The sequence below is a fragment of the Dermatophagoides pteronyssinus genome, unplaced genomic scaffold, assembly GCF_027571235.1.
Source record: "Dermatophagoides pteronyssinus isolate colony J.1.1.1.1 unplaced genomic scaffold, Derpt_VIB-CSIC_2022.12 sq0019, whole genome shotgun sequence".
In the NCBI taxonomy this organism is placed as follows: Eukaryota; Metazoa; Arthropoda; class Arachnida; order Sarcoptiformes; family Pyroglyphidae; genus Dermatophagoides; species Dermatophagoides pteronyssinus.
In genome coordinates this window covers 728,845-743,235 of record NW_027461543.1, presented here as the reverse complement: position 1 = coordinate 743,235, position 14,391 = coordinate 728,845, and the positions used below count along the sequence as shown (strand labels likewise).

The 14,391-nt window shown below is 31.2% G+C and overlaps 5 protein-coding genes across 6 annotated transcripts; 2 read left to right on the top strand and 3 right to left on the bottom strand.

Moving 5' to 3' along the window:
• Positions 1 to 719: 719 nt before the first annotated feature.
• LOC113798133 (uncharacterized) lies at positions 720 to 3,254 on the top strand. 2 transcript variants are annotated; one of them, XM_075822680.1, is made up of 3 exons: positions 720 to 1,420; positions 2,012 to 2,264; positions 2,342 to 3,254. In XM_075822680.1, exon 3 carries the CDS (start codon positions 2,355 to 2,357, stop codon positions 3,018 to 3,020), a length of 666 nt encoding a protein of 221 aa, XP_075678795.1. In that variant the 5' UTR covers positions 720 to 1,420; positions 2,012 to 2,264; positions 2,342 to 2,354; the 3' UTR covers positions 3,021 to 3,254. The 2 variants fall into 2 exon arrangements, with proteins under 2 accessions (XP_075678795.1, XP_075678794.1); XM_075822679.1 differs by lacking the exon at positions 720 to 1,420 and having other exon boundaries at positions 1,427 to 2,264.
• LOC113798150 (uncharacterized) lies at positions 3,207 to 5,312 on the bottom strand. Its single transcript, XM_027348637.2, has 2 exons — positions 4,695 to 5,312; positions 3,207 to 4,631 (listed from the first exon to the last, which is right to left on the bottom strand). Exons 1-2 carry the CDS (start codon positions 4,875 to 4,877, stop codon positions 3,603 to 3,605), a joined length of 1,212 nt encoding a protein of 403 aa, XP_027204438.2. The 5' UTR covers positions 4,878 to 5,312; the 3' UTR covers positions 3,207 to 3,602.
• A 271-nt stretch (positions 5,313 to 5,583) lies between these two features.
• LOC113798136 (NAD(P) transhydrogenase, mitochondrial-like) lies at positions 5,584 to 9,776 on the top strand. The gene is made up of 5 exons (XM_027348622.2): positions 5,584 to 6,235; positions 6,344 to 6,752; positions 6,824 to 8,524; positions 8,589 to 8,946; positions 9,030 to 9,776. Exons 1-5 carry the CDS (start codon positions 6,019 to 6,021, stop codon positions 9,648 to 9,650), a joined length of 3,306 nt encoding a protein of 1,101 aa, XP_027204423.2. The 5' UTR covers positions 5,584 to 6,018; the 3' UTR covers positions 9,651 to 9,776.
• A 10-nt stretch (positions 9,777 to 9,786) lies between these two features.
• Positions 9,787 to 11,818, bottom strand: LOC113798148 (uncharacterized). Its single transcript, XM_027348634.2, has 4 exons — positions 11,518 to 11,818; positions 10,997 to 11,443; positions 9,992 to 10,939; positions 9,787 to 9,931 (listed from the first exon to the last, which is right to left on the bottom strand). Exons 1-4 carry the CDS (start codon positions 11,741 to 11,743, stop codon positions 9,816 to 9,818), a joined length of 1,737 nt encoding a protein of 578 aa, XP_027204435.2. The 5' UTR covers positions 11,744 to 11,818; the 3' UTR covers positions 9,787 to 9,815.
• Positions 11,819 to 12,268: 450 nt separating this feature from the next.
• Positions 12,269 to 12,852, bottom strand: LOC113798149 (huntingtin-interacting protein K). Its single transcript, XM_027348636.2, has one exon. It carries the CDS (start codon positions 12,716 to 12,718, stop codon positions 12,293 to 12,295), a length of 426 nt encoding a protein of 141 aa, XP_027204437.1. The 5' UTR covers positions 12,719 to 12,852; the 3' UTR covers positions 12,269 to 12,292.
• Between the last annotated feature and the right edge of the window lie 1,539 nt (positions 12,853 to 14,391).

Below are 14,391 nucleotides of genomic sequence, written 5' to 3'. Positions count from 1 at the left end.
AAAAAACTTGACCAAAAAACCAATGCAATTTGTGCCAATAATGCAACCCTTCGATTCTAAATGAAAATGGAAAAATTCCAACCCTGTCAATACAACCAAAACATCTGTCATTTATTTATAGATTGTAATCCTTTTTTTTGGGAAAAAGAAATGAAAAACTTGAAGCTTGAAATCTTATCGCCTTCTATGCAATGTGTGTTTTGGACGATCAAAAACACATTTTTTTCTGGAAAAAGTTTTTCAAAAACAACAAAAATTTCTGTCACTTTTAAGCAAAAAAGAATTTATTTTTTATTTTTTTGGAAAATTTTTCCAATATGATAAAAACGGATAAAAGAATCCAATAAAGATGTTTAAAAAAACCTTTTAAGAAAAGATTATAGCCAACACCATCACCCATCATTATCATTATCATAATTCGCAATCAAAATTCATGAAAATTCACAAAAATCTCCCTGACAAATTTCTGACTGATCAAGATTTGATGATAATGATAATGAGGGTTAATTGAAAGAAAAAAAATAACAAATTGGAAATCCAGCATACGAGAAATATTGAAAAGTGCTAAATTGCAAAACACACAACAACATAAATCAGAATTTTGTTTATCCTGTCAAATCAAGAAAAATCAAAAAAAAAATCTTTATTGCAAAAATAACAACAACAAAAAAAAATCATATTTTTAATGAATTTCGTTTCTTTTCCATCTTTCTTTCGCTCACTTATTTAAGAATTATTGGTTACTTCGTGTATTTCGATTCAAATCCAAATCAATATTGATTGAATTGATTTTGAAAAATTTCGTATTTTTTTCCTCGTTTCTTCCCCCCTGAATTTGTTAAATTTTTATTTTTTCCTATAGCCGAACATCCTCAGTTACAAACACCATCCAAACACACACACAGACAATTGGTTATTATTATCATCGAGAGAAATCATCATCATCATCATCATCATCATGACGACATTCATTTCATTTCAAGAGACATAAAAAGAGAAAGGAAACTTTTTTTTTGAAAAAAAAGAGGATGTAAATGCTGTTGTTGTTGATGAGAAAATCACCAACTAACCAATCAACCAGCCAGCCAACTATTATCATCATTTCAGTTTAGTTTTTTTTTAAATGAAAAGTTTTCAGGTTTTTTTTAAATGTTTTTTGTTTTTCAGCCAACATCAGCGTGCTGATGATCATCATTTGTTTTTGTCATCATAATTTTTCAACAACAACATCGGTTATCCAATCAACGTCGTTGTTGTTGTTGTTGTTGGTCGAACCACAAAGACAATAACAACAACAATAATGACAATAACAACAACTGCAGTGAAATTTTTAAAAAAAATTTTTAAACAAAACGAAAAATATTCTTCATTAATCAATAATTTTGCTTGTTTGGGTGTGTGTATATCGATATTGATGATGGTAATGGTTTAGTCGTTCTTGATGTTCAAACATTTTCTATCATTTTCCTATTCTGAAGATTTCTGTTCTTTTGGTTCTTTTCATTGACATGGTGTGTGAGTGTGGTGGTGTGTGTTCAAATGCACTGCCCTATAGGTTATTATAAAGGAGGTTAGGTTCCTCGATAAATTCATTCCAATACGAAACGAACTGAAGAAGAACAGCAAAAATATTTTTTTTTTTACTGCAGTGTTTAAGCTCAAATCATCAATAACTGTGTTGTGGCTCGTTTTTTCTTTTGACTTCTTCATCGCCTATTTGTTTACTAGCATTGCAAGCCATTGGCCATTGGCTTCGTCTACTAAGTAGACGAAGTCTAGCTTAGTCATAAGGCCAAGTCCAATGCAAGCCAGCCATTTGTTTATGTAAAAATCAAAAGATCCTTATAAATAAAAAATGCAAGCCATCCATTTTTCGAGCATGCGCATTGAAATAGAAAAAAGTGTTTCGTCTCAGCCAGCCAGCCAGCCAGCCAGCCAGTCAGTGTTTTATAAAAGTATACTTTTTTATGTTATTAGATTGTTTGTTTTGTTTCATTCGTTGATATTTAAGGCCATCAGAAAATCGTTGGCTGGTGAGTGACACCAACCACAACGACGGTCATTTTTTTGCTGTAACTGTATTACTAATAATAACACTTGTGGAACTCACTACCATTCAACCAACTGAAGATCGTAACTAATTCAGAATTTTTTGCCAAAAACAAAACACACATGTTGATCGAATGAAGGACGGAGTAAGCAAGTAAAATCATTCATTAATTAAGAAAATCCATTAATTAATTAACACTTCGTTTGAAAAAAAGGTGAATAATAATCATTGTTGCTTTCGTTAATTAATGTTTAACTTTTTAATTAATTAATTTTTCTTCATTACAAACAGATTTTTTGATATTATGGAAAAAACTAATAATAATCAAATAACAAATGAAAAAATTATGGATGAAAAAATGATTATCGATCTACCTCCTCATCATCATCATCACCACCAACAAAATCATCATCATCATCAAATAATAATGGCAAAATTTTCAACAAAAAATTTTAAAAAACCATTTAAAATGAGTTATCGCCGTTTATTTTCATTAATATTTTTATTATTAACAATAATCAATATTGTATCGATGGTGATTACAACAACAATTTATATGAAAAAAATGGATCAAAAAGAACAACAAGAAAAATTAAGCCACTTGATATCCGAGCGTACAAATCCAACAAATCGTGATGCATATTCAATCGTACGATTTATATCATTCATTTCATTAATAGCAAGTATTTCTATTAGGATTTTTGGTTTAATTGCTATCGGGATTTGTGGCCGGGAATTTGCATCCACTGAATTTGAATCAAGTAAACGTCGTGAATCATTTACCGGTTGTTTAACATATACATGTGCTATGATTATTTTATTAGCAGCATATTATGTTAATATTGTACGTATGGTACAATATGATTTGATTATACATTGTATTTTAACAATATTTGGTGGAATTTTTCTGGCATTTTCCCTTCAGCCTACCGATACTTATTCAAAAGAATTGAATGAATTATCAATTTGAAAAAATCAATTTGAAAAAATCTTATATTTTTTTTGTAAAATAAATCAAACTCGCATGCTTATAATATATTTCGAAATTCTCATTCATATTTACCATTTTTTACACATCTTTTTTGTACTTGATTTGCATTGAAATTAAACATTCTTTTTTTTTGAAAAAAAAAACAAAACAAAAAACGGAATCGGATTATTTTTGAAACGATAATATTAATAATAATGATAATAATAATCGAAACATTCAATAAAATGTTGATCAATAATTATTTGAAAGAATTGAGAAATAGAATGAAAGAAATAAAATGAAAAATTCACAGACAAATAATATCATTCGAAAAAAGAAAAAAAAATTCTTGAATAAAGAAGATTCTAATAATAATAAAAATGAGGAGGATGGCGCCATCTATAATGATGATATCAAATATTGATAATGAGATTTTTTTTTCTTCAAGGAAAATTCTTAATAAAATCTTGATAATTTTTTTTTTGAGGCAAAGAATTTTGTTTTGTTTTGAGAAATTCTAAAATCTTGATGACAATAAGGCCAGATAATAATAATTTTTTTGTAGATTCGAAATTGAATTATTCAATCACTATCATATCCACCTGTTTCTAATAATGTTTTCATTGATAATTTATTTTTACGATTACGACGACGACGATTTTTTCTTTTCGATTTTTGTTTTCCATCAATATTTTGATCATTTTGATCGATTTCATTTTCATATGGATTCAATTGTGAAGTTGTCATTGTTGAAGAAGACATTTCATCGGCTGATGAACAATCAGATGCCGATGTTGTTGTATCATCACAACCGCTACTACTTTCAAATGATGATGATATTGATGATGGTGATGAACAAAATGAATCAAGATCATCATTATCATTATCAACATAACGTCGTAGATTATTGATCATTGATAATCGTTGCTGTTGTCGACTTATTCGTCGATTATTGCCATCGTTATCATCGTCATCATCATCATCTTGAAGTTGTTCAAGCGATGAAATCATTTTACGAATTTCACGTTCCTTTTTTTTCTTTGCTTTTTTCTGATTTTTTTGTCGCCGGCCAAGTATGCTGGATCCAGGTCGAAAAACAAATGTTGCTTGTTTATCCGAAAATGTAACACATTTTTTTGGTTTCATAAGATCATCAATACAGAAACCATCACCATTATCATCATCATCATTGTCGTCGTCATCATATTCAAAACAATCCATAAAGATTCCTGGTGATTGTAATGATGATGATGATGTTCTGCCATAATAAGAACCAATACCATCATCAGCAGATATTGAACGTGAAAATATACCACTATCTGATTCGGATAATGTAAAACGTTTTTGCCATCCAGGTGGATATTTAAGTATACCACGTATTTTATTTTTCTTTTGAATATTAACTGGACGTGTTTTTATCATACGACATTGTTGCTGTTGATGTTCATGTTCGTTCAATTTTTCCTGATGATCATCATCATCATGTGATGTAGATGATGAACTTTCATCAGTCTGTTTAGTTGGACCGGTGGAATCATAATCATCATCATCATCATTATTTACATGATGATTTTTATCAATAAGTTTTTGCTGTCGTACAATGATAAGATTCTGCGATTTTTGAATGAAAAATAACAATAAAACATTTGAAAAATCAATCATCAAATTGTTTACCTTGGATTTATCACTGCTGATTCGTTTATTGTCGTTTGGATCTGATCGGATTGTTGTTGTTGTTGTTGTTGCAATACAAATATCTTTATTGTCAACAATTAAATCAATTAATTTATGATTATTTTGTTCAATTGAATGATTAATATAATGATTTTCTTTGGAATTATCATTAAAATTTGGCATAATTAAATCAAAATTAAAAGAAATTTTTTTGAAGAATTTTTCAATAGAAATTTGGGTCGGCTAATGTGTGTGTATACATAACATATACTCAGACGATAAGAAAAAAACACCTTGAATATTGAAGAGGAGGAGGAAGAGGGTGAGCATCGAATTTTCATTTTACTGACAGTGAGTTTGAAAGGAGGAGCTAAATGAAATTGAACCAAATTAATACATTGAAAGTAAATGGTTTCGGTTTAAATCATGGTATTAACAAAATAAATTTTTCAAATCAGATTTATCAGGTTTTTTTTTTGCTGTTTGTTTGTTTGATGTGGATCACCAAACAAAGTGATGTGATCAGGATTTTCACATCAGGCTTCATGCGATGATCTGATCAAAAGAAAAACCTGATTATCCGGCCTAAACCAAGTAAAAAAATCACATCATTCAGACCAAAATCAAAACCAAACAAAAAAAACAAGTAAATTTCTTTTATAAACATTCAATTCATTTATTATGTTAATGATGATAAACTAAACTGAATCAGAAGAAATTTTTTTTGAAAATTGCAACAAAATTGAGGAAAAAAAACCGCGACAAAATCGAATCTTTTCATTGATCATGATGTCATGACAATTTTTTGTTTTTGTTTAAGCGCATGGCCAATTCGAACAATTGAAAAGAAAAAGAAGGCTTTCATTCGATGATTTATAATTCCATTCGGTGGTTTTTTGTTTTGTTTTTTGTTTTCTGTTCAGCACTGCAGTATTTCACGTTGGCAGAATTTATTGGAAAAAGACGAAAAAAAACTTCACCACTTCATCATCGATCTTTGTTTGATGATTGATCGATTGATGTTTGTTACCATAACCACGATCATCATCATCATCAAATAATCATCGACCACGACCAATACCAATTTTTTTACCTCAAAAGTTTTACCTTTTCCAAAAACAGCATTGAATCCTGGCCCTAGTTTTTTTTTGGTTGGTTGCTGTTGCTAGGCCCATATTTTGTATTATGTGTGTTGGTTGGTCATAGCAAAATCACCACCGCCACCTTTATATCAGTTTGTTGACAGGTGATTTTGAGTGATCATTTTTCTTCTGGCTTGGTTCGAAAAAAAAGCCAAACGAACAAAACAAAAAATAAAACAAAAATGTTACTTTTTTTAAATAAATTTCCACATCATCATTATCATCATCAATCAATATCATCTTCTTGTCGTAGATATTTCATCACTACAAGCCGAAAACAATGTCAACAACAAAAACCAAAACAGCAACAACAGAAGCCGGCTGAACAGATAAAATCCAAATCATCATCAACAACTGCTACTACATCTACTGGTTTAAGTTATAAAAATCTTAAAATTGGTAAGTTAAATAAACATTTACATTTTGGTTTATCGCAATTGATTATTGATTGATGGATACATTTTCTAATCATCATTTTCTTTTCATTTTCTTTTTTTATTTACAAAGGCGTCCTAAAAGAAACATTCAATAATGAACATCGTGTTGCAATTGTTCCATCATCGGTATCATTATTTGTTAAAAAAGATATAAAAATATTGGTCGAACAGAATGCCGGTTTGGAATCGAAATTTTTAAATTCCGATTATGAATCTAAAGGTGCAAAAATTGTTGATCGTAAACAATTATTTTCCGAATCGGATATTATCTTGAAAGTTCGTCCACCATCATTTGATATTGAAACAAAATTGTTTCGTAATGAATCAACATTGGTTAGTTTTTTGTTTCCCGCACAAAACAAACAACTAATCGAACAATTAGCATTAAAACGTATGAATGTTTTTGCTATGGATTGTATTCCACGTATTTCACGTGCACAAGTTTTTGATGCATTAAGTTCAATGGCTAATATTGCCGGGTAAATATGATTGATTTTGGATCATTTGATTAGATCATATGATATTTATTTTGTTTTTTTTCTGGCTATAGCTATAAAGCTGTCATTGAAGCAGCAAATCATTTTGGTCGATTTTTTACCGGTCAAATAACAGCTGCAGGTAAAATTCCACCGGCAAAAATTCTAGTTATTGGTGGTGGTGTTGCTGGCCTATCTGCTATTGGTACGGCTAAAAATATGGGAGCCATTGTTCGGGGATTTGATACACGACCTGTGGTTAAAGAACAAATTGAATCACTTGGTGCAGAATTTTTAGAACTGGATTATAAAGAATCGGGTGAAGGTCATGGTGGTTATGCAAAAGAAATGTCCAAAGAATTTATTGAAGCTGAACATCGTTTATTTTATCAACAATGTAAAGATGTTGATATTATTATATCGACAGCATTAATACCTGGAAAACGTGCACCAATATTGATTACAAAAGATATGATTATGTCAATGAAACCTGGTTCTGTTGTTGTTGATTTAGCTGCTGAAAATGGTGGTAATATTGAAACAACTAAACCGGGTGAAATTTATACACATCAACCATCAGGTGTTATACATATTGGTCTTACTGATCTACCATCACGTTTACCAACACAATCATCAACATTATATTCAAATAACATTTCCAAATTTTTATTATCAATTTCCAAACATCAAGATTCATTTGATATTAATTTAGATGATGAAGTTGTTCGTGGATCAATTGTATTGCATAAAGGTAGATTACTTTGGCCACCACCACCACCACCGATTCATGCAACGGCGACAACAACAACAACCACCGATAAAACTATAGAAGCTAAGCCATCATCAACTGATACCAAAGTTATGGCTGCACCACCCAAAGAATTATTACCTCGTGATTATTTTCAACAAACACTTAAAACTGCTTTGATCTATTCTGGTGGTCTTGGATCATTGATTGGTTTAGGATCAATAGCACCGAATGCTGCATTCACAACAATGGCAACAACATTTAGTTTGGCTGGTATTGCTGGCTATCATACTGTTTGGGGTGTTACACCTGCTTTACATTCACCACTTATGTCGGTTACAAATGCTGTATCCGGAATTACAGCTGTTGGTGGTTTACTTTTAATGGGTGGTGGTATGGTTCCCGAAACATTACCACAAATTCTTGGTGCAACAGCTTTAACCATTTCAACTGTTAATATTGCTGGTGGTTTTTTAATTACACAACGAATGTTAGACATGTTTAAACGTCCAACAGATCCACCAGAATATAATTATCTTTATGCTATACCGGCAGCCACATTTACTGGTCTTTATGCTATGGCAGCATTGAACGGTATGGAACATGTTCATCAAATGGCCTATCTTGGTGCTTCGCTTTGTTGTGTTGGAGCATTAGCCGGACTTAGTTCACAGAAAACGTCTCGACTTGGTAATGCTCTGGGTATGATTGGTGTTACCGGAGGTTTGGCAGCCACATTAGGACTAATGGATTTAACACCTGAATTATTGACACAAATTGGTGGCTGTATGACTGGTGGTGGTTTGCTTGGTTTGATTATAGCTAAAAAATTAGAAATTACCGATCTACCACAATTGGTTGCAGCATTTCATTCATTAGTTGGTTTAGCTGCAGTTCTTACCTGTTTTGCAACATATCTTCATGATTTTCCAACATTAGCAACTGATCCGGCTGCTATGACCATCAAGACGGCTTTGTTTTTGGGAACATTTATCGGTGGAATAACTTTTAGTGGATCATTGATTGCGTAAGTGTAGTTTTTGCTATAAATTTTTCCATTTTACTGATATCTATTCATTTTATTATTGTAGCTATGGTAAACTTCAAGGATTACTTGATTCAGCACCAACATTATTACCTGGCCGACATGTAATCAATTCAGCAATGATGTTAGCTAGTGCAGGTTCAATGGGTTATTTCTTAATGGATCCATCCAAAATGGCTGGATTATCTTCATTAGGTACGGCTACAGCTTTATCAACAATTTTAGGTGTTACATTAACATCGGCTATTGGTGGTGCCGATATGCCTGTTGTGATTACCGTATTGAATAGTTATAGTGGATGGGCATTATGTGCTGAAGGTTTTATGTTAAACAATAATCTAATGACTATTGTTGGTGCATTGATTGGATCAAGTGGTGCTATTCTTTCGTATATTATGTGTAAGGTATGTAATCTCTCGCTCGATTTTTTCTGAATTTCAATTCAGAAAATCTAATTTTGTTTTGAATGAATATTTTTCATTTTTAGGCCATGAATCGTTCATTACCGAATGTTATTCTTGGTGGATTTGGTCAAACTGGTTCAACATCTACTCGTGCCATTACTGGTACACATACCGAATGGAATGTTGATCAATCAGTTGATGCTATTAAAGATGCTAAAAATATTATCATTACACCTGGTTATGGTCTATGTGTAGCTAAAGCACAATATCCATTGGCTGAAATGATTCAAGTGCTACAAAAACAGGGTAAAAATGTACGTTTCGGTATACATCCTGTTGCCGGAAGAATGCCTGGTCAATTAAATGTATTATTAGCTGAAGCTGGCGTACCATATGATATTGTTTTGGAAATGGATGAAATTAATGATGATTTTCCTGAAACTGATTTAACATTAGTTATCGGTGCTAATGATACAGTAAATTCTGCAGCCGAAGATGATCCTGAATCAATAATAGCTGGTATGCCTGTATTACGTGTTTGGAAATCTAAACAAGTTATCGTTATGAAACGTAGTCTTGGTGTTGGTTATGCTGCTGTTGATAATCCAATATTTTTCAATCCAAATACGGCTATGTTATTGGGTGATGCTAAAAAAACATGTGATGCATTATTGAATCGTATCAAAGAATCATATTCCGATTAATTAATTAATTCCTTTTTATTTTATTTTATTTTTTCTATCTAATTTTTCTTCTGGTGTAATACGCACACTTTTTTTTATTATTAAAGAAATTGAAAAAAGTAAATAAACAAATGGTTTTTACTTGAATTTTATTTTAAAATTTTTTCCAAAAAAAAACATCACATCTCAACAATCATCCGTACATTTAACACCGGTTATCGAACAAATACATATTTTACAATGATTACTTAATTCTTCGATTTGTTTATCAATTTCATACATTTTACCATAGATATTACAGCCTGTATATAGAGAAAGAAATGATCAATTAATAAATCATAATCATCATGAATTATACATACTCGATACTTGAAATATGTTTGGCATTAGATTGTTGTTGTTGTTGTTAACAGGAATCGTTGCACTTGTTGTTGTTGTTGTTGTTGTTATCAATGGTTTGGATGTTGTAGAAATCAATGGATTGTAGCTATTTGATGATAATGATGGTCTTAGGAGATGATAATCTCGATCAACCGATGATGATGATGATGATGACAATTTATGTGTCGATATTGGTCGTAGCGGTGATTGAGGCCTAGTTCGAAATGGTGAACTATTCGTGGTTGCCTGTTGTTGTTCCATTGGTTCAAAATTTGTTAATTTTTCATTTTCGTCATCTTTATCATTAACCCTGATAATATCATTGATTGGTAATTTAGGATTGAATTTTGTTGCCAAATTTGACCAATTTACATCTTTGATTTGATCAATCGGTGATTGTGTTATTGATGATGATGATGTTGATGATGATTTATGATAGGTTGGAAAATGAACACGATTCATTGAAGGATTATCATTATTATTATTATTATTATTGTAAAGAAATTCTAATGGATTCATTGGCATCAACATTCCATTTCGTCTTTGTGAATGATTTGCTGATGATGATAATGATGATTGAACATTGGCAATAAATTGTGGACCTCTTGATCGAATTGGTTGAAGAAAAAATGTTTCTGTCATTGATTCTTGATCCGTCGAATGGCTGATATTTGTCGAATCATCTGATGGTAATGGTGAAGCATTATTTTCCATTTGAATCGATTTACATGTATAAATTGGACAACATTGACCGGATTTTTGTTCGGCTAAACAATCCAATGAAGGAGCCGATGGACAAATATGTTGTTGACAAATTTTTTGTCCATAAAAACATCGACAATATGTACATGGATTATCATTATCACCATCATCTGGTATTGTTATTTGTTCACCATTCGAATATTGTTTACCATTGATTAAACATTTCACTTTTTCGGAATGGAAAACAATGTTTTAAAAAATTTTCAAATGAACAAATCACTTACTTTCATATGTTTGATTATTTTGATTAACATTTTTATCATCCATATCGATTCTGATCGGTTTCGGATTATCAATCTTTATTGGCATCGGTGAAAAAGCTACATTCGATTTTTCAATATCTTCTTCGGCTGTCGCTGTTGTCGAAATAGATTTTTCAGTACTGCTCACTGTTGTTGTTGTTGTTGAAATAATCGGAACAACGGAAACCGGTATGGCAACTTGATTCGAATTTGTCGAAATAGGAATTCTTGATGGAATTTTCGAACTAGTCAATAATGAAACAGCTCGCCATCCATTTGCAAATTGTGCATGTTGTTGTTGCTGTTGCTTATATGATGATGGTAGATTTGGTTGATTCATTTTATTACCACCACCAATATAATGACTTGTTAGATACCAACCGGGTAATCTACGCATTGATTTTATCAATGCATTTGCTCGACGTTTATCTACCGTTAATGTGATCGGTGTAGGTGGAAATAGAATCGAATTTTGTAATAAAAAAAACAAACAAAAAAATTACCATTTTCTTTGACATCTTTTTCAGCATCACCACCGTTATTATCATCTAATGTTGCGTTTGTTTTCGATGATGATAATGGTAATATTGTTGTTGTTGTTGTTGTGATTAAATCAACAATATCAGTTGTTGTTGTTGTTGTTTCAGATTCTTGGCCAACAATTTCCGGAACGATTAAAAATGATCCAAAAATTACGAATAAACATTTAAATGCAGCCATCCTCATCATTATTATTTTTTTACGAATGAAAATTCAACGCAAGCAAACATTAAACTGATAACTGATTCGAACAAAAAATTTTTTTTCTGATTGAATCTTTGTGTGGTTTGACAAAACAACATCCTTATGACCTTGTACTAAATTTATCTTCAAGTATTATGGGTAAACAACCAAACCAAACCAAACGAACAAAAAAAACTAGATCAACGGGAAATATGAATTCAATATGAATGGTGGATGACATTCATTTCAAATTTGTCGTCGAACTTGTTTGGTTAATCTTGATTGATATCCAAACGAAGCCACACATACACATCAATGAACGAACGAAAACTGGATTTGGCAGATTTGAATTTACGCGCAATTTTTTTTCCGCTGATACTACTGCCATAATCAATATCTAGATGGCAGTAAAATTAAAGAATTCAGGAATGAAAAATCAAAGAATTGGTTTTTTGTTTAAAGAGAATTCGCTTTTTTTATTCCGAAAATTCTGCAAAAATACAAAAGAAAAAAATATTGAGTTCGAAAATATTGAGAATCGACCAGAATCTTTATTCATTCATTTAACATTGTAATTAATGCTTGTACAACATCGCCCATTGCTTGACGAAGTTTTAATTCAGCATCAGTTTTAGATATTTCCATTTCATTCATAATTAATTCAACATCTTCACGACGAATAATAACTTTTGCCAATTCTTTTTGTCGGGCAACTTTTTCGGCAACTTCTTTCGAACGTTTACTATCGATTATCGAACGTGCTGCACCACTTATTTCGGTAGAATCATTTTGTCCTTCTTCATCAAAAAAACTTGCTTCATATGTTTGAACTTTAGCTAGATCGGCTGCACCAGAATCATGTTTACCAATAATTTTTTTCGATTTATTCGATGAATCTTCATCTTCATCAATTTCTTCATCTTCATTATTATTATTAGTATGGCTATTTTCAATTATTTTATCATCTTTATCGATCTGCATTTTTATCACTTGTCTTTGATTTTATCCGATTCAAACAACGAATAAATTCAATTTGAATTTGAAAAGAAATTGAAAATTGAAAAACAAAATCAAAGAATTTCTGAGATGTTTACCGAAAAAAATAAAACAACATGTTTCATTCATTCATATACGACGTTCTCGTTGTGATTTAAATTTCAAACGATAGATGGCTCTTCTCATTCAAATTCTTATTCGAATCGAACGATAATTATCACTTTTGTTGGCTACCATCCAATTTCTCTTCAAGAATTCGACGTTTTTCAACATTTCGTAATTGCATATTGAAATACGAATAGCATCGTATCAAATTGACAATGATGAAGAAGATTAGAAAACGATTGTCGAAAACAACAAATGGAATTGAATATTTATGAACGACATCAGCAAACAACAAACAAACAAATTGGAATATTGCGTGTCCAAAATGTACCATAAATAAAATGATAATCAAATAATGACAAAAAAACGACCATTTTGTTTTTGTTGTCATTATTTGATTTCCGTTACATTGACATTCTCACATTCTCTCATCGTCATATCGTCTCGTTATCACTCTCAAATACCGTATACAAAAAACGTAAATGAAAAAAAAACTCATTTGTTTGTTGACAGTGGATTTTCAGGGGGGGGAGTTCGGGATGGTTGGCTGGTTGGTGTGACACATTATCATCATCATCATCGACATTTTTTGTTGTTGGTGGTTACATTTGAATGAATATTCAAGAGTGAAAATTTTTGAAAGAAAAATATTGTCACGCAAAACATTAACTAAATAACTAAATAGCTAAGTATAGCCATTTCATTCATTTCTTTGATTTGATTTTTTGAAAATGTAACACTTGGCTTTCTTTCTCTTCCTCTATAGAGTTGACATCATCATCATTGTCGAAAACAAAACACACTTTGAATTTGTCGTACAGAATTTTTTCGATTGTTCCGTAACAACAACAAAATTCTAGCAATTTGCTCGTTCACTCGCTCGATATATATAGCCACACCATTGTCAATTTGGCGTTAACGTTTCAATTCAATTCGACAAAAAATCGAATGGAATTCAATGTTTCGAATGTTAATGACCTCGTGAATGTCACCACCATCATTAATTATGCCAAATGAATCATCATCATCAAATTCTTGGGAAAAACTTTGTTTTTTTCTATCGAAAACAAAAGAATATTGCCTATTTTGACATGGTCGATTCGATTGATGGAAGAATTGAATCAATTGGATGATGAAAAAAAAATAAACGAAGAAATACATCATTGATTTCAACGTTATCATCATCATCATCATATCATGGGTGTCAATTAAACCGAACGATAAAAAAAAACAAGCACCAAAGATGAAAAAAATATTTTACAAACATTTACGACCAAGACGACGACGACGACGATGGTGATAATGATAATGATGATGATAATAACCTGGACACGAACAACACGGTTTGTTGATGATGATGATCATTCTGATAAAGGCTCGAAGGCTTCTTCTGGCCAATGTATCGACGACAACAACAACAACGTTTGACATCATTTAAGAGCAAGCAAACAAAAAATTGTCATTTGATTCTTTTAATCATTTCATTTTGTTCACCAAAAAATAATTCAGGAAGGCGCCAAATATAAATCTTTTCATGTCAAATTGTCAAATTA

Excerpts from the sequence above, each read along its gene's own strand:
- LOC113798133 (XM_075822680.1), top strand. The coding sequence starts at position 2,355 with ATGGAAAAAACTAATAATAATCAAATAACAAATGAAAAAATTATGGAT.
- LOC113798150 (XM_027348637.2), bottom strand. The coding sequence starts at position 4,877 with ATGCCAAATTTTAATGATAATTCCAAAGAAAATCATTATATTAATCAT. Across the intron at positions 4,632-4,694 it reads TCAGCAGTGATAAATCCAAG|AATCTTATCATTGTACGACA; the intron begins GTAAACAATTTG and ends CAAAAATCGCAG.
- LOC113798136 (XM_027348622.2), top strand. The coding sequence starts at position 6,019 with ATGTTACTTTTTTTAAATAAATTTCCACATCATCATTATCATCATCAA. Across the intron at positions 6,753-6,823 it reads TCAATGGCTAATATTGCCGG|CTATAAAGCTGTCATTGAAG; the intron begins GTAAATATGATT and ends TTCTGGCTATAG. Across the intron at positions 8,947-9,029 it reads TTTCGTATATTATGTGTAAG|GCCATGAATCGTTCATTACC; the intron begins GTATGTAATCTC and ends TTTCATTTTTAG.
- LOC113798148 (XM_027348634.2), bottom strand. The coding sequence starts at position 11,743 with ATGATGAGGATGGCTGCATTTAAATGTTTATTCGTAATTTTTGGATCA. Across the intron at positions 11,444-11,517 it reads AAAAGATGTCAAAGAAAATG|ATAAACGTCGAGCAAATGCA; the intron begins GTAATTTTTTTG and ends CATTAACGGTAG. Across the intron at positions 10,940-10,996 it reads AAATAATCAAACATATGAAA|TGAAATGTTTAATCAATGGT; the intron begins GTAAGTGATTTG and ends ATTCCGAAAAAG.
- LOC113798149 (XM_027348636.2), bottom strand. The coding sequence starts at position 12,718 with ATGCAGATCGATAAAGATGATAAAATAATTGAAAATAGCCATACTAAT.